Source organism: Staurois parvus, unplaced genomic scaffold, assembly GCF_062004578.1.
Source record: "Staurois parvus isolate SC_StPar_1 unplaced genomic scaffold, SC_StPar_1.0 ptg001253l, whole genome shotgun sequence".
Taxonomy (NCBI): Eukaryota; Metazoa; Chordata; class Amphibia; order Anura; family Ranidae; genus Staurois; species Staurois parvus.
The window spans coordinates 208,875-232,167 of record NW_028319049.1 but is presented as its reverse complement, the minus strand read 5'-3'; the positions used below and the strand labels follow the sequence as shown (position 1 = coordinate 232,167).

At 46.1% G+C, this 23,293-nt stretch overlaps 1 protein-coding gene across 6 annotated transcripts; it reads right to left on the bottom strand.

The window, feature by feature from the left end:
- Nucleotides 1–3,766: 3,766 nt before the first annotated feature.
- IFT43 (intraflagellar transport 43) lies at nt 3,767–22,373 on the bottom strand. 6 transcript variants are annotated; one of them, XM_089660571.1, is made up of 9 exons: nt 22,215–22,373; nt 16,310–16,396; nt 11,311–11,369; nt 11,029–11,061; nt 9,144–9,187; nt 5,912–5,987; nt 5,686–5,761; nt 4,304–4,366; nt 3,767–3,939 (listed from the first exon to the last, which is right to left on the bottom strand). In XM_089660571.1, exons 1-9 carry the CDS (start codon nt 22,254–22,256, stop codon nt 3,835–3,837), a joined length of 585 nt encoding a protein of 194 aa, XP_089516697.1. In that variant the 5' UTR covers nt 22,257–22,373; the 3' UTR covers nt 3,767–3,834. The 6 variants fall into 6 exon arrangements, with proteins under 6 accessions (XP_089516697.1, XP_089516695.1, XP_089516696.1 ...); XM_089660569.1 differs by having other exon boundaries at nt 9,144–9,190; nt 22,215–22,372; XM_089660570.1 differs by having other exon boundaries at nt 5,912–5,984; nt 9,144–9,190; nt 22,215–22,372.
- Between the last annotated feature and the right edge of the window lie 920 nt (nt 22,374–23,293).

The following is a 23,293-nucleotide window of genomic DNA, read 5'->3' as shown; positions in this document are numbered from 1 at the left end:
CTGCTCCTGCCCCCCCCCTTCCCCCTGCACAATAGGGGTCTTGTGCATGGACTGTTCCTGCCGTCCGAACATCCAGAGCTGGTCTATTAGCATGATGACGTCAGGAACAGTCCATTCAAAATACCCCTATTGTGCAGGGAGGGGGAGGGGGTGGGGGCAGGAGCATTGGGGATCAGCCTTGCACTTGGAGGACCAGCGGATTAGGTAAGCATATCTCCTCTTTGCAATCTGCTAGACACAAATGAGCAGTTAACGCATTCAGTGCAGGCACAGTCTCACTGAAAATAAACATGTTGCCCGGAGTTCTTCTTTAAGTGTCTGTTGTCCTGGTGGCAGAACTACAACTCCGTGGGTCTATTTTGGCCCCAGTGGAAGGTGAGACAACGATACTAGAGTGATAACTGGCTAGATGAATATTTTAGATTTCCACTTGTGCAATGTACAGAGGAGTCGTCTCCTGTGTGGAGCGCCCCTCCCCCGTACACACACCTGCAGGATGGTGCAGACAGGTGCTAGTGACAGGCTGTAACCGAAGCTGCAGGTTCCTGAGCCACATCCGCCGGTGACAGAACAGAGAGCCGCGTCCTGTCAGCACAGCCCGGGGATTGTGTGCATGCCACAGTGAGATGCCATGCCGGGGGCATTGTCCAGGATAAGGGGGCACCAAGGAAACACCACGGAGCAGTAGATACTTTGAGCAGACTCCCAGCAGGCAGAGCAGAGAGTTAATACAGAAAATCTTTCACTCACCTCCCAGTCAGCCCCATCCACACTCACCAAACACCTCCTGCATGGCCATGGCAGGTAACATTCTGTACAGGTCGCCCTCATTGTTGTCACACCGCCCCAAACAAAACCTTTTTTTTTTCTTTTTCTAAAGCTGAAGTTCAGTCTTTTCTTCAGTCTTGCATGGTTGGACCGGCTCCTTTCCTGTACTGAAATTGCTGACTCTGATTTCACTGCACACTGTGAGCTTTTCACATCGTACACACACTCAATGGGGGTCATTTATGGGGAACACCACACTGCCGTACACACACTCAATGGGGGTAATTTATGGGGAACACCACACTGCCGTACACACACTCAATGGGGGTCATTTATGGGGAACACCACACTGCCGTACACACACTCAATGGGGCGTCATTTATGGGGAACACCACACTGCCGTACACACACTCAATGGGGGTCATTTATGGGGAACACCACACTGCCGTACACACACTCAATGGGGGTAATTTATGGGGAACACCACACTGCCGTACACACACTCAATGGGGGTGTCATTTATGGGGAACACCACACTGCCGTACACACACTCAATGGGGGTGTCATTTATGGGGAACACCACACTGCCGTACACACACTCAATGGGGCGTCATTTATGGGGAACACCACACTGCCGTACACACACTCAATGGGGGTCATTTATGGGGAACACCACACTGCCGTACACACACTCAATGGGGGCATCATTTATAGGCAACACCGCACTGCCGTACGCACACTCAATGGGGGCATCATTTATGGGGAACACCACACTGCCGTACGCACACTCAATGGGGGCATCATTTATGGAGAACACCACACTGCCATACACACACTCAATGGGGGCGTCATTTATGGGGAACATCACACTGCCGTACACACACTCAGTGGGGCGTCATTTATGGGGAACACCACACTGCCATACACACACTCAATGGGGCGTCATTTATGGGGAACACCACACTGCCATACACACACTCAGTGGGGCGTCATTTATGGGGAACACCACACTGCCATACACACACTCAATGGGGCGTCATTTATGGGGAACACCGCACTGCCGTACACACACTCAGTGGGGCGTCATTTATGGGGAACACCACACCGCCATACACACACTCAATGGGGCGTCATTTATGGGGAACACCACACTGCCGTACGCACACTCAATGGGGCGTCATTTATGGGGAACACCACACTGCCGTACGCACACTCAGTGGGGCGTCATTTATGGGGAACACCACACCGCCATACACACACTCAATGGGGCGTCATTTATGGGGAACATCACACTGCCGTACACACACTCAATGGGGGGGGTTATTTATGGGGAACACCACACTGCCGTACACACACTCAATGGGGCGTCATTTATGGGGAACACCACACTGCCGTACACACACTCAATGGGGGGGGTTATTTATGGGGAACATCACACTGCCGTACGCACACTGTCATCCCAGGACAGGAGGACTTCCACTGTTGTCTGTGGTTAATCTGACTGACCCCACATTCCTTCTAGACAACTTCTAATCAGATGCTGTGAACATCTCTTCTGCATAAGTATTACTGAATAGAGAGAATGTCTGCCGACATCCAACCACATCTAATAGTGAAGGAAATGTAGCATAGGGAATAAAAAGCCAATAGTCCCTGTTATTGGACTACAGTGTGACATATCTCCATTCAATTACATCATTCCCTAGCTTACCCATCATGTCCGGCCTATCATGGTACAATCACTCACACATCAGCACCCAGAGATACTTCCTTCTGAGAGAGGAGGGCCCCACTATGTACATATAACTGTGCAGAAGCCCTTTTCTAAAAAGAAGAGAAACATGCCTGAATGTGTGGATGGTGTGAGCTCTGCCTATGTGCGAGAGACAGAGCAATATCCCACATCAGCGGAAAGCACAGTGTGGGGTCCCACCTATACATAGAGCACAGTGAGAGACATCTGAAAAAAGCACAGTATGGGGTTCCAGGACTGCAGAGAACAGTGTGGGGTCCCTCAGCTGCAGAGAACACAGTGCGGGGTCCCATGTCTACAAAGAGCACAATGCAAAATTCCACGTTTGCAGAGGACACAGCGCTGGGTCCCGTGCCTGCAGAGAGCACAGTGCGGGGCCCCACATCAGCAGAGAACACAATATGGGATCCCATGATTGTATAGTGCGGGGACCCATGTTTGCAGAATGCACAGTGCGGGTCCCATGTTTGCAGAATGCACAGTGCTGGGTCCTATTTTTGCACAGTGTGGGGTCCCATGTTTGCAGAGTGCAGTGCGGGTCCCATGTTTGCAGAGTGCACAGTGAGGTCTCGGAGGAACAAGCTGCTTACATTCCTCAGCATCATTAGCTGCACTTGACGTTGTCATCACATGCTAATTATCGTCAGCTAATAAGAGCAGCAGAGCCACTATATTACAGATAAGATCAGGAGGATGTAATCTCATCGGAAAATCTCCCTTCACTGGCTCATATCAGAGGGAGGGGCAGCATGGGGTGAATACAGAGGTGGTGGTGGTGGTGGGGGGGTCTAATAACTGCCCCCTGCCCTCCTGACACAGCCAGAGTATGAATACAATAGGAGGACCCCCCTTCCTTGTAAAATGATAGGGGACTTCCTACCCCTTCCCCCGCCGGGACCCTTTTAGAAGCTCTGCAGGCTCAGACAATGGTAGCAGTACACTAGTATCTCAACGAAGTGCAAAATGGTCACCCAGATAATACAGTCCATACATGGCTCTCTGTACATCTACTGAGGGTCCAGCCTGGCATCAGTACGTGGTTTGTCAGGGCAGTCAGCATCAACCCCACACCATCTGTCCCAAATTTCTGGCTTGTTACCAACAGACACCCACCTGACTGTGCTGTGTGTCCCTGGCAGATGTCTCCTGTCCCTGGCACTGCTATGACAAGGCACCTTCTGCCCTTACCCAGCAGGAGGCCGGGGCAGAGAAGAGCTGCTGACAAATACTACGAGACTTAGCCAATTCCTTCTACTGATATGTAATAGAAAGTTTATTGAATATGTACAAAGAAATAGAACTTTTCTCTACAGTCAGCAGACCAAACCGTCATCCTCCGTCTTCCCCACATCCCACTCTGTCTGCAGTTCCGAGCAAACTTCAGTGTAAAGCAAATCCCAGTCCCAGTGCACATCGTCCTGTGGAGGGAAAACACGTTACCGCATCATTCCCACAGAATATCATCACCCCTAATTGTCCCCCCAACATGTCATTTCCCACCCCAGCCACATCAACCCCCCTATACATGTCACCAATCACAGTCATCACTGACCATTTGGAAACTCGGGCACTGCCCGAGGGCCCGGGGTCAGTAGGGGGCACCATGAGATGCCCCTGGTACCTTTTTCATAGGCTTTTTTGAGTTTGGGCAAGGACACAGGGGCCCCATGATCCCCTATTGCCCGTGGGCCCCATGAGTTGTCAGTCCGCCCCTGTCCAGGACCATAACTAGAACAGGCCATTCTCATATCTGCTTCTCATCATTCCAGTCTGTGATCTCACCTCTCTCACTTCCCCTTCCGGTGACAAGACTTTGGTGAGGAGTTTTAGATCGATGTCTCCATCCTGATAAAAGAGTATGATAGTGTTGTGTGAAAAAGAAAGCTCTATAGTCAAACTGTCCATTATTAGAGATAATTGCAGATTTTCTGTTTACACTCAATAGTAGAGCCCACTGTCCTTCCATGTCACACCCATGAAAACAACACATCCCAAGTGACACCACACCTTCCACCACAGCACATCCATATTCACACCAGAACCGCACCAACTCCATACTAAACACCACATGTACTCCGGGGTGAGGGTGTATTTTATTTCTGGGTAAATTCACTGGAAAAAAGGATAGAGGATCACCCTTGGCAAAAGCTCAGTGTACAAATGAGTAGGGAGTATTCAGATCTGGACATACGTTCACCCCTTTCTGGGAGAAAATCCTCTGACAGGAGAGCAGATCAATAGGAGAGAGAAGGAGGTCCAAGAAAAAAAAATTGTTACATTGACTGGAGTAGAGGGCAGTTAAGGCATCTAGAGAGTTTACCTGGCAGAATGTTTCCAGTGGCAGTATGTGGACACAGGGGGTGTCAAGTGTCAATGGGGCACAGGGGGTGTCTAGTGGCAGTATGTGGGGGACATGGTGTCTAATGGCAGTACGTGGGGCAGATGGGGTGTCTAGTGGCAGTATGTGGGAGATAGGGGGTGTCTAGTGGCAGTATGTGAGAGATAGGGGGTGTCTAGTGGCAGTATGTGGGGGATAGGGAGTGTCTAGTGGCAGTATGTGGGGGATAGGGAGTGTCTAGTGGTAGTATGTGGGGAATAGGGAGTGTCTAGTGGTAGTATGTGGGGGATAGGGAGTGTCTAGTGGCAGTATGTGGGGGATAGGGAGTGTCTAGTGGCAGTATGTGGGGAATAGGGAGTGTCTAGTGGCAGTATGTGGGGGATAGGGAGTGTCTAGTGGTAGTAATGGGGAATAGGGAGTGTCTAGTGGCAGTATGTGGGGGATAGGGGGTGTCTAGTGGCAGTATGTGGGGGATAGGGGGTGTCTAGTGGCAGTATGTGGGGAATAGGGAGTGTCTAGTGGTAGTATGTGGGGAATAGGGAGTGTCTAGTGGTAGTATGTGGGGGATAGGGAGTGTCTAGTGGCAGTATGTGGGGGATAGGGAGTGTCTAGTGGCAGTATGTGGGGGATAGGGAGTGTCTAGTGGTAGTATGTGGGGGACAGGGGGCGTCTAGTGGCAGTACGTGGGGTAGACGGGTGTGTAGTGGCAGTATGTGGAGCAGAGAGACAGTTTAGGAGCAGTTTGTGGGACAATGGGAGTGTCTACTGGCAGTATGAGGGACACAAGGGGCGTATATTGGCAGTACGGGGGGCACAGGGAGCTCACCAGGGTCTGGAAAGCGGCGTGTCTCATCAGGTCATTGTCCAGGTCTCTATAGGTCATCACTCGATTTACTTGAACACTAAAAAAAAAAAAATTCAGGAACACGCTGTAATTTTATATTATTAATAGAAAGAAGAAGCCTGGGGACAAGGAAGTACACAGGGAGTGTGTAGAAGGGTGGAGAGGACACAACATACAGAGACACAGAAAGATACAGAAAAGTTCTTACCTGGGGGGTGCAGCAACTTGCTGAGCTAAATCCTCCTCCTGAACCTCCTCCAGATCCGGAATCACCGGAATATCTGCTGAGACAATTCCAGAAATGTCAGAATATCATAAAATGTCCTCTCTCTGTTACCCCTGTCCTGTACTCATATCTGTTCTCTCTCTGTCACCCCTGTCCTTTCTCTGTTACCCCTGTCCTGTACTACTATCTCTGTCCTCTCTGTTACCCCTGTCCTGTCCTCTCTCTGTTACCCCTGTCCTGTCCTCTCTCTGTCACCCCTGTCCTGTCCTCTCTCTGTCACCCCTGTCCTGTCCTCTCTCTGTTACCCCTGTCCTGTCCTCTCTCTGTTACCCCTGTCCTGTCCTCCCTCTGTTACCCCTGTCCTGTCCTCCCTCTGTTACCCCTGTCCTGTCCTCTCTCTGTTACCCCTGTCCTCTCTCTGTTACCCCTGTCCTCTCTCTGTTACCCCTGTCCTCTCTCTGTTACCCCTGTCCTCTCTCTGTTACCCCTGTCCTCTCTCTGTTACCCCTGTCCTCTCTCTGTTACCCCTGTCCTGTCCTCCCTCTGTTACCCCTGTCCTGTCCTCTCTCTGTTACCCCTGTCCTGTCCTCTCTCTGTTACCCCTGTCCTGTCCTCTCTCTGTTACCCCTGTCCTGTCCTCCCTCTGTTACCCCTGTCCTGTCCTCCCTCTGTTACCCCTGTCCTGTCCTCTCTCTGTTACTCCTGTCCTCTCTCTGTTACCCCTGTCCTGTCCTCTCTCTGTTACTCCTGTCCTCTCTCTGTTACCCCTGTCCTCTCTCTGTTACCCCTGTCCTCTCTCTGTTACCCCTGTCCTCTCTCTGTTACCCCTGTCCTCTCTCTGTTACCCCTGTCCTCTCTCTGTTACCCCTGTCCTGTCCTCCCTCTGTTACCCCTGTCCTGTCCTCCCTCTGTTACCCCTGTCCTGTCCTCCCTCTGTTACCCCTGTCCTGTACTCATATCTCTGTCCTCTCTCTGTTACCCCTGTCCTGTACTCATATCTCTGTCCTCTCTCTGTTACCCCTGTACTGTACTCATATCTCTGTCCTCCCTCTGTTACCCCTGTTCTGTACTCTCTCTGCTACCCCTGTCCTCTCTCTGTTACCCCTGTCCTCTCTCTGTTACCCCTGTCCTCTCTCTGTTACCCCTGTCCTCTCTCTGTTACCCCTGTCCTCTCTCTGTTACCCCTGTCCTCTCTTCTCTCTGTTACCCCTGTCCTCTCTTCTCTCTGTTACCCCTGTCCTCTCCTCTCTCTGTTACTCCTGTCCTGTCCTCCCTCTGTTACCCCTGTCCTGTCCTCCCTCTGTTACCCCTGTCCTGTCCTCCCTCTGTTACCCCTGTCCTGTCCTCCCTCTGTTACCCCTGTCCTCTCTCTGTTACCCCTGTCCTCTCTCTGTTACCCCTGTCCTCTCTCTGTTACCCCTGTCCTGTCCTCCCTCTGTTACCCCTGTCCTGTCCTCCCTCTGTTACCCCTGTCCTGTACTCATATCTCTGTCCTCTCTCTGTTACCCCTGTCCTGTACTCATATCTCTGTCCTCTCTCTGTTACCCCTGTACTGTACTCATACCTCTGTCCTCCCTCTGTTACCCCTGTCCTGTCCTCCCTCTGTTACCCCTGTCCTGTACTCATATCTCTGTCCTCTCTCTGTTACCCCTGTACTGTACTCATATCTCTGTCCTCTCTCTGTTACCCCTGTACTGTACTCATATCTCTGTCCTCTCTCTGTTACCCCTGTACTGTACTCATATCTCTGTCCTCTCTCTGTTACCCCTGTACTGTACTCATACCTCTGTCCTCCCTCTGTTACCCCTGTCCTGTCCTCCCTCTGTTACCCCTGTCCTGTACTCATATCTCTGTCCTCTCTCTGTTACCCCTGTACTGTACTCATATCTCTGTCCTCTCTCTGTTACCCCTGTACTGTACTCATATCTCTGTCCTCTCTCTGTTACCCCTGTACTGTACTCATATCTCTGTCCTCTCTCTGTTACCCCTATACTGTACTCATATCTCTGTCCTCTCTCTGTTACCCCTGTCCTGTCCTCTCTCTGTTACCCCTGTCCTGTCCTCCCTCTGTTACCCCTGTCCTGTCCTCTCTCTGTTACCCCTGTCCTCTCTCTGTTACCCCTGTCCTCTCTCTGTTACCCCTGTCCTCTCTCTGTTACCCCTGTCCTCTCTCTGTTACCCCTGTCCTCTCTCTGTTACCCCTGTCCTCTCTCTGTTACCCCTGTCCTGTCCTCCCTCTGTTACCCCTGTCCTGTCCTCTCTCTGTTACCCCTGTCCTGTCCTCTCTCTGTTACCCCTGTCCTGTCCTCTCTCTGTTACCCCTGTCCTGTCCTCCCTCTGTTACCCCTGTCCTGTCCTCCCTCTGTTACCCCTGTCCTGTCCTCTCTCTGTTACTCCTGTCCTCTCTCTGTTACCCCTGTCCTGTCCTCTCTCTGTTACTCCTGTCCTCTCTCTGTTACCCCTGTCCTCTCTCTGTTACCCCTGTCCTCTCTCTGTTACCCCTGTCCTCTCTCTGTTACCCCTGTCCTCTCTCTGTTACCCCTGTCCTCTCTCTGTTACCCCTGTCCTGTCCTCCCTCTGTTACCCCTGTCCTGTCCTCCCTCTGTTACCCCTGTCCTGTCCTCCCTCTGTTACCCCTGTCCTGTACTCATATCTCTGTCCTCTCTCTGTTACCCCTGTCCTGTACTCATATCTCTGTCCTCTCTCTGTTACCCCTGTACTGTACTCATATCTCTGTCCTCCCTCTGTTACCCCTGTACTGTACTCATACCTCTGTCCTCTCTCTGTTACCCCTGTACTGTACTCATATCTCTGTCTTCTCTCTGTTACCCCTGTCCTGTCCTCTCTCTGTTACTCCTGTACTCTCTCTGTTACCCCTGTCCTGTCCTCCCTCTGTTACCCCTGTTCTGTACTCATATCTCTGTCCTCCCTCTGTTACCCCTGTTCTGTACTCATACCTCTGTCCTCTCTCTGTTACCCGTCTTGTACTCATATCTCTGTCCTCTCTCTGTTACCCGTCCTGTACTCATATCTCTGTCCTCTCTCTGTTACCCGTCTTGTACTCATATCTCTGTCCTCTTACCCCTGTCCTGCATTCATATCTCAGTCCTCCCTGTGTTATTCCTGTTCTGTACCCGTACCCTTGCCTTCTCTCCGTTATCCTGGTTTTGGGCTCATGTGACAGCCACCGTTGGGCTGCATGCATCTCACTCACCTCCACCCTCATCCGACTCATCTAGACTTTGCTGTCTCAAGCGGCTGCTGCAGGAAGAAAAGAGAATGTACACAGAATGTATAATAAATGTATAATAAAATATACACTGCATACTATAATGTACAAAGCATAATAAAATGTACACGGAACAGGGTTTTTCTTTTTCTTTTTTTAGGGGGAACGCAGTTCCAGGACCTTTAGCATTAAATGTATATAATGACATGGGGTGCTGGAGGGTTTAATGATGCTGGCTGCTGGGGGATTTATTGTTGCTGGAGGAATCTATGGTTTAGTGGGGGGTTATTGTTCATAAGGGGGGGTCTTATTTTGCTGGGGGAAGGGGGGAGGCAATTGTTACTGAGAGGGATCTACTGTTGAGGGCGGGATCCACTGTTCCTGGCTGCTTGGTGATCTGATGTTGCTGGCGGGGGTCTATTGTTCCTGGGGTGGATTTATTGTTGCTGTGGGGGTATTTTCTTGCAGGGGCTATTGTTGGTTTGGGTCAAATTGTTGCTGGGAGATATCTACTGTTATGGGAGGGTTTAATGTTCACAGGTGATCTATTGTTTCTGGTGGGGCTCTATTGTTCCTGGGAAAGATCTATTGTTGATGTGGGGGTATTTTGTTGCAGTGGATCTGTTGTTGCTGTGAGGGGATATTGTTGCTGTATAAAGAAACCCCCAATGGCTAAACAGCCTGTCCTGGGAGTGGTACACCAGCTCATGCCATACCCCCTGCATACACATAACGGGGGGGAAGTGCATCCAAGAGCAATAACTTACAAAAAAACCCAAAAGAAAGAAAGGATACAGCACCTCAATGGCTAATGAACAGGATATATTCATTGGACGTAAAAAATGACAATGCACATCCCATACATTCCCTCCCCCCACCGCCCGCCAAAAAACAGACCTCCACCCCCAAAGAATATGCCTCCAGAAGGCACAGCTCCACTCCAGCAATAACCCCCTCCCCCACCCCCCAGGACACCCCCAACCCCCCCAACAGGCCCACATTTCTCTCCTCCCCTTACCCCCCACCACAAAATCTCAGAAAGAGATGCGGATGACAAGGATATTGTTGCTGGCAGCAGGGGATCTGTTTTACTGCTATTCTTGTTATCATTAAAAGATTCCATACAAATTACTCAGCATCACAAAATTATATTTGGTTCTGTTTTCTCTAAAAGATGCGGTACTGGGAGGTGGGTAGAGGGTGGAACCAAGGAATAATACTCAGAGTTGGGTAGGGTGCAGAGACAAGGGGTGTCTCGGAAGTGGGGCGTTTCTTGACACAGAATGTATATATACCATGTGCTATAATGTTCAAAGATGTATAGTGTATAATATAATGTACACAGAATACTATAAGGTACATAGATGTATAATATAATGTACTCAGGGTCAGGGGCGGACTGACAACTCATGGGGCCCCCGGGCAATAGGGGATCATGGGGCCCCTGTGTCCTTGCCCGACCTCAACAAAGTCTATGAAAAAGGTATCAGGGGCATCTCATGGGGTCCCCTACTGAACCCGGCCCTTAGGCAGTGCCCGAGTTTCCAAATGGTCAGTCCGCCCCTGCTCAGGGTACTATAGCGATTGGATGGGAGATGGTTGCTGGCCTGTAAACTATGCTGGGGGCCAATTCGATCATTGTGTCATTGAACACACCTGACTATACAATCATGCAGATACGAAGGCAGAGGTGTCATGGGTTGCTAGAGGAAAACATATTTAACAATAGGTTTTCTTTGTGTGAATGGTTGTAACTGGCAAAACATGATGGCATCTTAGAGGGAAGAGAGAAGCCATTCCTCTCTGCCCCCTAAGAAGCTGCCATGTTTTCGCAAAGGACATCATTATACCTTTAGACTGCATCACTTACTCTTCCACGTCCTCCACACCACGCTTTCCCAGCCTGCAAAAAAGAAATATCTTTTTATCCAGCAAATGTAATGTGAACAGTCCTTCTATATGTCAGTCCAGAAAGTTCTAGTATTGAAATCATGGAAATGAATGTGACCTATGAGGGGTCTGGCCCCCATCTTGGAACCCCAAGGATCCTCAAATTTTCCCATAGGATTGTTGAGGGTGTCCCAGGCTGTAACTCTTCCAGTACTCCATCCACAGCTCACCATTATCCCCAATTTTAGAAGGAAACACTCACTTGGAGATCCCTGAGGAGTCATCTGCCCACCCTCCCTGTCGCAGCGGCTTCGGGGGGCCCTGAAACAAGAAAATGAAGAGATTTAGAACATAACATTCCAGTAGCAAGGAACACATTGTTACCACTAATATACAGTATAAGGGCTCACTTAAAATTGCTTTGACTTTAATATACATTAAAGCTCCTACCGCTGCAACATGTATTTTTGATGCTTCTGTGATGCTTTTTTGAAGCTTTATTGAAGCTTGGCAAATGCTGTGGATGTGTGCTGATTTTCTATTTGCTTTAAAGCTTTAAAGTGGCTCAATAGTGTCAGGAATGGACTTGCCAATAATGGTGGGACTCACCTGCCTTGTGGGCTGCAGTACCAGGGCTGGCCAGCAGGTGCTCTCAGCAATCAGAGATTCACCCCTGCAGTCAGCCAAACACCTGAAGCTGATTGCAGGGGTTGTATTTAAGGAATGGCCAGAATCACAGTCAGGGCCTTGGTGTGTGTTTTTCCATGGGCCCCTGTATCTTGTATCCTGTGTTCCTGTTCCTGTCTGACTTGTTGCCGACCCTGCCTGATCCTGACCTCTGCTGACTTCTCCTGTTTGATCCCTGGCTTGTGACCCTGACCATTCTCTGCCTGACCCTCTGCACCGCGCTGCCCGTGAGTTACTGAACCCAGCTTGCGACCCTGACCACTCTCCCGCCTGTTCCTGGTACTCCCTTTGCCACTGACCCGGCCTGCCTGACGACTCTTGCATTGTATGTATTGTTATCTGTAGGTGGTTTGGTTTGGTTTGTTTGCACTGTGTTTATGTTTAGTTTTGCACTGCGTTTTGTATTGTTAGTCTTAATAAATCATATTGTTTATACCATATCTGAAGCCTGCGTTTCCCTGTGTCAGTCCACACACCTCTGGTCATACCCGGAGCCCTGACAAATAGAACTCCGGCTCAGTAGCACCCCCAACTCAGTAACATCCCCAACATATAAATGCCCCCTGTAACGGACCCCAGATACCCACGACTGGGTATCTCCATCAAGAAGTTGCTTCTCAGGCTCTGGAATATGAGACCAGTGAATCTGGCTATTGTTACCCCAAGATCCAGATTTGAAGTAAACCAGAGGTAGACTACTTTATTTGAACACAGGTACAAGATATATACACTCAGGAGACAATCCCCCCTCTCAGCATAATGACACAGGGCGGGGCAATCTACATTTAGTAACAAGAGACACACATGTATTCAAACTTCACACCAGCAGACAGTCCCATCAGGAGGGAGGGCTGCTGGAGACCCCCCCCCTAAGCTAATACACATAAACACATACATCCCATAATAATTTGCTCCCAAGCCAGACAAACAATAGAACAATGGGATGCAGCCACATAACATTAAACAGTCAACAACCCCCACCCCACCTATCTCCTAAACAAGTCTACACAGTCTGAGAAAAAGCCCACACAATATTAGGTCAGATCACCCTGTGCCCCTAACAGGCACAGGGTGATTCCCACATAAGAAGAATATGGGGAACTGAGACACCCCACCTCTCCCAAAATGAGCTGGGTTCCATGGGCCCCCCACCCAAAATGACTGTCACACTCCCCATTCAGCAGATCCCCAGGTCATTAGTACCCACACTCAGCAGATCCCTGATTGAGAAATACCCCAGCTCTTCTGATGTCCCACTCAGTAGTAACCCCCAGCTCTGCTGATCCCCACTCATTAGTAACCCCTAGCTCTGCTGATCCCCCGCTCATTAGTAACCCCCCGCTCTGCTGATCCCCCACTCAGTAGTAGCCCCAACACCTGCTGATCCTCTGGTTTGCTGATCCACTTCTCTCTCCAGTCCCTGCTCACCACTATATTGCTTCCATGCTGCACAGCACATGTGACATCTGCTAGTTCCTCCTGCTCTGGTCCCCCAGCTCTGCTGATCCTCCACCGCTCAGTCCTATCTTTCCAGTCCCTGGTCACTTTCCACTATAGCGTTCCCACACTGTGCACAACATGTGCCGTCTGCTATATGCTCCGCTCCGGTCCTGACTCCGCTCACCTTCCTGCTGCTCCACACTGCACACCAGATGTGACATCTGCACCAGACACTCCCAGAATATTTGCACATGAACTGGAAGTGACTGATGATGTCTTTCTGGTTCGCTTGTTGGTTTACCAGTGCATTCTGGGATATCTCATACTTTCAATACCTCCAAAACATAGATATCGCTGAAGAAAAACCCCTCATATGCTGCAGGTGCTGTTAACGAGCGTTTTGATAGACTTCAATGGAGGCTTCGGAGACACTTTGAAACACCAAGAAAGCGACATACTTTTTGAAGCAAAGCAAATGCAAACAGGACTGCAAGGTAACCATGATTTTTAGGGGGAGGGGCTTTGACTGGCATAAAGAAGGCTTTAAAAAATTGAGTCCAATGTCACATTTTGAATCAAGTGTAAACAAACCCTATGATACATGACTCCAAAAAACACATTGTTACCACTTACAGTCATTTAACAAAATTAAGTCAACTCCATTAGAAATTGTCGATTTTTCAACATACTTGAACAGGCAAATATTAGATCTTTATCAAACAGGGACAGACTAGCGGCCCTGGATGCAATCTGTCGGCTTCCAGGGACACGCATGCATCCTTGTACACAAGTAAACAGTTGGCTCTGCAGCTACCAGTATACATCTGCAGCCTGTCAATGATTTGTACAGGTGACTGTATGCAAACACTGGTTACTCCTGGGTGCAGAGATACATTTGTTTTTCATGGTTTACTGACCTCTGCACCTGCTATTGCCCCCTATAGCAGAAATTATTTGTAGAAATGTCATATTATTGTTCACCAGGCTGACATCGACTGGTCCTCTGTGCAAAATGTCTTCAGGTGCAAGATGTTTGTGGGTTTCCTCGAAAGAACTGCCCATTTCAAATCCCCCACGACACTTCAAGGGGACTGAAATCAGAGCTCTGACCAGGGCAGTCCATAACCCTCTATTTCTTTTTGAGCTGATCTTTGGTGGATTTGCCTTCTGTGTTTCTGACCATGGTCATGCTGAAAGACTAATTTCCGGTCCAAAGTCAAAGCTTAGATCGATGGCTTCACATTCTCATTAAGCCCACTTTAATATAATGCAGATTCAAACTGCCAAGGCCTTGAAGTAGCAAAGCAACCCTAAACCATAACATTTCCACCACCATGCTTCACAGTTGTTATGAGGTTCTTCTGAAATATTGCCCTCAGTTTGTGACAAACATGTCTATTGTTACTGTGACCAAACACCTCTATATTTGATTGATCAGTCTTCATCACATTGTTCCAGAAGGTCTGGTTTTTGCCTCCGTGTTCAATGGTAAACACTATTTTGGCTCTAATGTTCTTTTTGGACAGCAACGGCTTTTCCTTAGGGCACCTCTCATGCAGGTTGAATTGCTGCAATCTCTTTCTGATTCTAGATGCATGCAGTTTTGACCTCAACAGCTGCAAGAGTTACCTAAACACTCCACAAAGAGATTTTGGGGTTATTGGAGACTTCTTTTAGCATCAGTCAGCTCTCTTGAAAAAAAAGAGCAGTTGTCAGAAATTGACACCACTTGTGAATTATTTTCTTACAGTGAAATGATTCATTTCAAATTCCCTGCATATTACAACTTTCTTTTTGAGGGATTTAAAGAGTTCTACTGACCTTGGAATAATAACAACAAACACATCAATCGCCAAGAGAACACCAGACCCTATAGGGGAGAGTTACTAAAACTGGTGCAAACAGAATCTGGTTCAGCTGTGCATAGTAACCAATCAGCTTCTAACTTCAGCTTGTTCAATTAAGATTTGACCATAATGCAGGCCATAGACGGGTCGTTTATTGTCCGAATTTTCGTCCGCACGAAAAATCGGACGAAATTCACGCCGTTAGTGGGGCCAGCCTGTCAGTCATTCTCATTTATTTTTATCAGTCATGCTGGAAAATCCACGAAAAACGGACGTTTTTCATGGACATTGGTGGCAGCATCGGCAACGGCACCAACCAATTTTTTGTTTATCGGCCAACAATTCGGCCAATAAACGGCCCGTCTATGGCCTGCCTAAGTCCTCATGGGACGTTTTGATAACGCTGGTAACGTTAGCTGTGTAAAGTCACGTTAAAAGCTTGAGTTTTTCAGCTTTTTTTTGTGTTCTCCCATTAGCATTTTGCTACATTTTTTTTTACAAAAAAAAATATATTTTTGGGGGTCAAAAAAAAAAACCGTCAAAAAACGCTGGTTTGCGGCATTTTACCGCATTTTTCAACGTTAGACCATTTTTACAGCTGCAAAAACTCCTCTAGAAACCAACTAGTTCTGGGTTTTTTTTCCAGCCAAAACACGTTGATTCCAGTCTATGTGTGCATGGATACATAGGACAACATGCTGGGGGGTTTAATAGCTGTAGAAAAAAACATCAAAAGCCAAAAACAGCCGCTGTAAAAACGTCAAGTGTGCATAAGGACTAAAACCTGGAAGCCGATTGGTTTCTATGCAGAGCTGCACCAGATTCTGTGTGTACCAGTTTTAGTAAATCTGCCTCTATACATCCGAGGATAAAATAAGTTCCACCTGCACACTCTCTAAGGAAATTATATCATTGGTACCTAATATGGAATACCAGATTCTAATTTTCCTGGATATGACATTGGTGTGAATGTAGGGGTGTACTTACTTTTTCCATACAACAAATCTTCATTTTTGTTCATTAAAGTGAATGAAAATTAAATATACCATGTGAGTTCTAGGTGTCGTTTGTAGGTATATCACCTTTATCTGTAGGCACTATCAGAATCAAGATCTATGGTTTGCCAGTTCAAATAAGTTGAAAAGGTTGACAATTTCCATGAGGCGTACTCACTTTTTCATACAACTGCAAGTGTTCATGTATTTTTCTGAATTTATCTAACAGGAGCAGCAAATCAGGAGTTAGCATGGAAATTCTGTTTCCCCTTTCTCTCCACATTCAGCGCACCTCTCTTGTGGCCGAGCTCCGGGAATTCTCCCCATCATCTTGTTGGGTGTCCTGAGCAGCTCGAGCGCGACGTCCCATCTTGGCGCCCTGCACAGGAAAGATTCAATATAAAATGTTAACACCGGAATCACACTGTACTTCACAGACATCTCACCGTTAGGATAATAAGGGGAGAAAGGGGACTTGGGGTATCTCTGTGTATACAGTACTATGGGAGGCACAGTGCTCAGCATAAATGACACACCTTTTGAAAACTAAGATTTTAATCTATATCTCTGAACACAAGAACAATTTTCACAATTTTGACAAAACTGAGTTTTATAGAACATTTGTTTAGCTGATTACATGAAAGATAATATCACTAATAATAATAATATCACTTAGATTACAAAATCTTCAATTTTACACCAATTAGTTGATGCAAAAATGAATCCACCCGGCAACAAAAACATTTAGTATTCTGTATGACCTCCATGATTTGTAAGGACGGCACCAAGTCTTCTAGGCATGGAATGAACAAGTTGCTGACATATTGCAACATCGATCTTTTTCCATTCTTCAAGAACGTCCTGTGTTAGAGCCTGGAAGCTGGATGGAGAGTGATGCTCAACTTGTCTCTTCACAATTCCCCATAGGTGTTGGATTGGGTTCAGATCAGGAGACATACTTGGCCATTGAATCCCTTTCTCCGGTTCTTCTTCAGAAATACAACAGTGGCCTTAGATGTGTGTTTTGGATCATTGCCATGTTGGAAAAGTCCACGACGACCAAGGGCACGGAGTAATGGTAACATTTTCTCTTTCAATACAGAGCAGTACATCTGTGAATTCATGACACCATCAATGAAATGCAGCTCCCTGACACCAGCAGCACTCATGCAGCCCCACAGAAGGACACTGCCACCACCACGTTTCACAGTAGGCACCATGCATTTTTCTTTGTACTCCTCACCTTTGCGACGCCATACCGTTTTGAAGCCATCAGTTCCAAAAACATTTATCTTGCTCTCATCACTCCAGACTACAGAGTCCCAGCGGTCTTCTTACTTTTCAGCATTGGCCCTGGCAAATACTAGGCGGCTTTTTTGTGCATGCCAGTCCTCTGCCGTGTATGCCGTATTGTGTCACGGGAAACAATCACCCCAGTTTGGCTTTCTACTTTTTTAGCTATCTGCAGTGAACTTGCATGGAGATTTTCTTCAACCCTTCTCATCAGAAGATGCTGTCCTGTCAAGGTGTTAACTTCAGTGGACGGCCTGGACATTTCTGTGAGATGGTTGCAGTTCCATCTTTGTTAAATTTTTGTATCATTTTTGCTACAGTATTCTGACTGGTAAGTAAAGCTTTGCTGATCATCTTGTAGCCTTCATCTTTCTTGTGTAAAAGAAATTATTTTCTATCTCTGGTCTTGTGACATTTCTCTTCCATGTGGTGCCATTGCTGACAGCATGAAATGGGAGGGGTTTTCTATGTTAAGCAACTCCCTTTTATAATCAACTGTCTGCTGGACACCTGATTACTGAATAATTAGACTCACCTGTAGTTGAATTCTTGTTAATTGGGATCTTGTCTAAAATTTAGCTTTGCTCCTAAGACTTTCATTGGGGTGTATTCATTTTTGCAACATGGTCTTGAATGAATTTGTTAGGAAAAATAATTTTTTGTGTGTGCAAATTAACAAATTTTGTTTGCAATCAATGGCCCACACTTGTGGGAGTATTTTGTAGTATAGTGTCCCATAGAAAATGTTGATTCTGAAAGGAAAATAAAGGTTTTCTGACAAATCTATTGGGGTGTACTCATTTATGCTGAGCGCTGTATATACAGTATATATAGGAGGGGATCTCTGTGTATATATATATATATATATATATATATATATATATGAGGTCTCTACAATATATAAGAGGGGTCTCTGTGCATACAGTACTATGGGAGGTATATACAGAACATTTAGGTGGGGGGTCTCTGTGTATACAGTACTATGGGAGGTATATACAGAACATTTAGGTGGGGGTCTCTGTGCATACAGTACTATAGGAGGTATATACAGAACATTTAGGTGGCGGTCTATGTGTATACAGTACTATGGGATCTATGAATATATATGAGGGATCGCTATGCATACGGTACTATGGAAGGTGTATACATAAGGAGTCCATGTGCATATAGTACTATGCCAGGTATATATAGGAGGGGTATCTGTGTATATAGTATTATAAGAGGTCTATACAGTATATATAGGAGGTCTCTGTGTATGCAGAACTATAGAGGGGTCTCTGTGTATAGTATTGGGAGATATGCATAGTATATAGAGGCAATTTTGTGTATGCAAGATTATGGGAGGAATACTGTATATGCTGTATACAGAAGGGGTATCTATGTATACAGTTTTATGGCAGGTATATACATTATATACAGCGGGTAAAATAAGTATTGAACACGTCACCATTTTTCTCAGTAAATATATTTTTAAAGGTGCCATTGACATGAAATTTCCACCACGTCGGTAACAACCCGTGCAATCCATACATATAAAGAAACCAAAACAAATAAGTAAAAAAATTAGGCTATGTGTAATAAAATAGAATGACACAGGGAAAAAAGAGAACGCTAACTGAAATTTATTTAATACATCGTACAAAATCCTTTGTTGGTAATGACAGCTTCAAGATGCCTCCTGTATGAAGAAACTAGTGGCATGCATTCCTCAGGTGTGATTTTGGCCCATTCTTCCACAGAGTCTTCAGATCTTGAAGGTTCCGTGCGCCTCTTCTATGACCTCTGATCTTTAGTTCCTGCAATAGATTTTCTATTGGATTCAAGTCAGGTGATTGGCTGGGCCATTCTAGCAGCTTTATTTTCTTTCTTTGAAGCCAATTGAGAGTTTCTTTGGCTTTGTGCTCGGGATCATGGTCTTGCTGAAATGTCCACCTTTGTTTCATTTTCATCGTCCTGGTTACATTTTTCCATTCATCCTTCCTTCAATGGCACGAAGTTTGCCAGTACCGTATGATGAAAAACAGCTTCACACCATGATGTTTCCACCTCCATGCTTCACTGTTGGGATGGTGTTTTTGGGGTGATGTGCAGTACCATGTGACCTCCAACTATGGTGTATATTATGGCATCCAAAGAGTTTAATTTTGGTCTCATCTGACCAGACTATATTCTCCCAGTATCTCACAGGCTTGTCTAAATGTTGTGCAGTAAACTTTTAAGCTTCAACATGCTTTTTCTTCAGCAACGGAGTCTTGTGTGGTGAGCGTACATACAGGCCATGGGGGTTGAGTGCATTACTTGTTTGAAACAATTGTACCTGCTAATTCCAGGTCTGGCTGAAGCTCTCCACAAGTGGTCTTTGGCTCTTGGCCAACTCTTCTGATAATTCTTTTCACTCCTCAGTCAGAAATCTTGTGAGGAGCACCTGGTCATGGAAGGTTTATGATGAAATTATGTTATTTCCACTTCTGGATTATGGCCCCAACAGTGCTCACTGGAACCTTCAGAAGTTTAGAAATCCTTCTGTAACCAATGCCATCAGTATGTTTTGCAACAATAAGGTTGCGAAGGTCTTGATTAAACTCTTTGCTTTTATGCAGAGTGCCATTTGCTTTTACCCATCATGAGATGTTTCTTGTGTGACACCTTGGTAATGAGACACCGTTTTATAGGTCATCAGTTGAGACTGAACCAGCTGATATTAATTTGCAATGATAAGGGGCAGGATTGCATTCTAATTACTGATAATTACATCTGGTGTCTTGGCTTTCCATGCCTTTTTGCATCTCCCTTTCTCCATGTGTTCGATACTTTTTCCCTGTGTCATTCCATTTTATTACACATAATTTCTGAACTTATTTGTTTTGGTTTCTTTGTATGTATGGATTACGTGGGTTGTTACCAACATGTGGGGAAACTTTTATGTCAATAGCATACTTAGAAATATATTTACTGAGAAAAATGGTGACGTGTTCAATACTTATTTTACCCGTTGTATAAGAGGGGTCCCCGTGTACATAGTACTATGGGAAGTATTGAAGTATAACTAAAGTCAACATTTTTTTTTTTTTTTAATTTTGGACAGAGTGCAGAGCGATTAGAATTCCAGTCAGTTATTATTGTCCTGTTTACCATTATCATTGAAAGCGAAAGTAAAAGAAAAATCCCAAATTTTGGGTTGTTCCCAGAAATGTAATACAAAGGAAATCATCCAATAGTGACGCTAGCTTTGGTGACCTGGGGGGCCCTAAGTTGCAGGGATTTCCTCTCACTTCCTGTTTTGGCTATGGGACACTTGTGGTGAAAAAAAAAAATTAAAAAATCTCACAGGGGTTATAACCCTTCTTTACTCGCTCCAAAATTTAAGAAAAAAAATAGTTTTGCCTATAGTTTTGACAACTTGGCACGAATCGACGGAAGGGTATATTGTTTGAATTCAAGTGGCTGTACCAGGATGATGCCTGTGTAAGGTCATACATGGGTCAAAATTCGATCGATTTTTTTGTCCGAAAATCAGACCTAAGAATATTCGGTCGAATTTCACTCTGTTAGTGGGGTCAATGGCACCGGGTGATTTTCGTGGTTCCTCCCCTTTTTGGTGATCGGGCATGTTGAAAAATTTGTGAAAAACGACCGATTTTCAACTCAATGAAGGTCAAATTGTACGATTGTTTTGCCGAAAAGAATATGCGCATGAGCCGTGACCTGGAAGGAACAGAAGTCTCGCCTGTTATATGGGGTGAACTTTATGACTTGGTCGGCTGATTTTCGAAATCATTGATGGCACCATCGGATTACCGAGTGAACAACGTTTTTGATTTTCTGATGAAAAATCGTTCGGAATTCGACCCGTGTATGGCCTGCGTAACATCATCTTTTATATTTTACAAAAAATGGGTTATGTATTGTGGTTTTTTTTTTTTCAGAAAAATTCAAAAAAGTGTAGTTTAGCCCCAGTTTACAAACCGCTGCTCAAAAACTTGTGAGATTAAATAAAATTGTAAAACCATAGTATTATGGGAGATATGCACAGTATATACAGGAGACTCTTGTGTATATAATACTTAGGGGAGGTACAGTATATACAGGAGTCTCTGCATACAGTACAATGGGAGGTATAAACGGGGGGGGTCTCTGTATACAGTACAATGGGAGGTATAAACGGGGGGGTCTCTGTATACAGTACAATGGGAGGTATAAACGGGGGGGGTCTCTGTATACAGTACTATGGGAGGTATATACAGGGGGGGGTCTCTGTGTATACAGTACTATGGGGGTATATACGGGGGGGGGGTCTCTGTGTATACAGTACTATGGGAGGTATATACAGGGGGGGTCTCTGTGTATACAGTACTATGGGAGTTATATACAGGGGGGTCTCTGTGTATACAGTACTATGGAGGTATATACAGGGGGGGTCTCTGTATACAGTACTATGGGAGGCATATACGGGGGGGGTCCTCTGTGTATACAGTACTATTGGAGGTATATACAGGGGGGGGTCTCTGTGTATACAGTACTATGGGAGGTATATACGGGGGGGGGTCTCTGTGTATACAGTACTGTGGGAGGTATATACAGGGGGGGTCTCTGTGTATACAGTACTATGGGAGGTATATACGGGGGGGGCTCTGTGTATACAGTACTGTGGGAGGTATATACAGGGGGGGTCTCTGTGTATACAGTACTATGGGAGGTATATACGGGGGGGGGCTCTGTGTATACAGTACTATGGGAGGTATATACAGGGGGGGGTCTCTGTGTATACAGTACTATGGGAGGTATATACAGGGGGGGGGGTCTCAGTGTATACAGTACTATGGGAGGTATATACGGGGGGGGTCTCTGTGTATACAGTACTATAGTAGGTATATAGAGGGGGGGTCTCTGTGTATTATACTCGCCCCGGCTCTCCGGCTCTCTCCCAGCTCCAGTACGTCCTCCATGTCCCTCCCGCTCTCCTCAGTCACTCACTTGTCTCCATAGCAACCGGGCCGCTCTTTCCGGAAGCCTGCTTGGGACCAGCGGTTGGGTAAGGGCGTGGCCTGCCAACAATCCTCCCCCTCAGCTTGGCCAGTCAGTTCAGAACGTCGTTTCTGCTTACAAGCCCCGCCTCCTTCCTAGGCTGTTGAGAATCAGAAGCCGTTATAAGTCTGCCTTCCCCCTCTAGTGGCCGAATGAGAGAAGTGCAGGATCAGCTCTGAGCACAGCCCTATGGATCAGGTCAGGGCTATGTACTGTATGTAATGATGTATGTAATCATTGATGTGATGTATGTAATCATTGCAGGCTGTGACATTAGAGTGTAAGCTCCTCTGGTGCAGAGGCTGATGGGAGTAGCTCACTGTTCTCTGTAAAACACTGAACAATGTGTCAGAGCCACATAAATGTATAATAATATTAGTGTGTAATTTTGATGGGATATTAGAATGTAAGCTCCTATGGTGCAGAGACTGATGACTGCCTCATTGTTCTTTGTACAGCACTATGGAATATGTCAGAGCTATATAAATGTGCAAATATAGTGTTTGACAAAGATGCAAAGTGTTGTTTATGTAAAATCTTGCAAACATACAGCTTGTTACACACACAATAACAGAAAAGAAAACATCTTCTTTCTTAAAATAACAAATATATACAAAGAAACATAATTTTATTATACGAAAATGACTAAATTGTGCAAAACACAACCCGACCTCCACCTGAACACCTTCTCAGGCTAAGAAACAATGAAACCTTTATCCCGTGCATGCAGCCTTTTTCCAAAAATATAATCTTATAAAACCTAGGGGAGGTGAAAGGATATTACAGTTTAATTCTTTATTAAAAATCTTACAATCATAATAAAACAAAACAAAAAACATATTTACATATTGTGGGAACTCGCTTTAAATGGTAGAGCTTTGTTAAACGCACACAGCAAATCACTTTCTTTTTTTAAGGCCTTTTTAGCCCTCTTTTATTTAAAGAAAATGTTCCATAA

Coding starts and splice junctions, on each gene's coding strand:
- IFT43 (XM_089660569.1), bottom strand. CDS start 22,256: ATGGAGGACGTACTGGAGCTGGGAGAGAGCCGGAGAGCCGGG. Junction 16,397..22,214: donor GAGAGAGCCGGAGAGCCGGG/GCGAGTATAATA, acceptor TTTCCTGTGCAG/GGCGCCAAGATGGGACGTCG. Junction 11,370..16,309: donor GGAGCTCGGCCACAAGAGAG/GTGCGCTGAATG, acceptor TTCTTGTTTCAG/GGCCCCCCGAAGCCGCTGCG.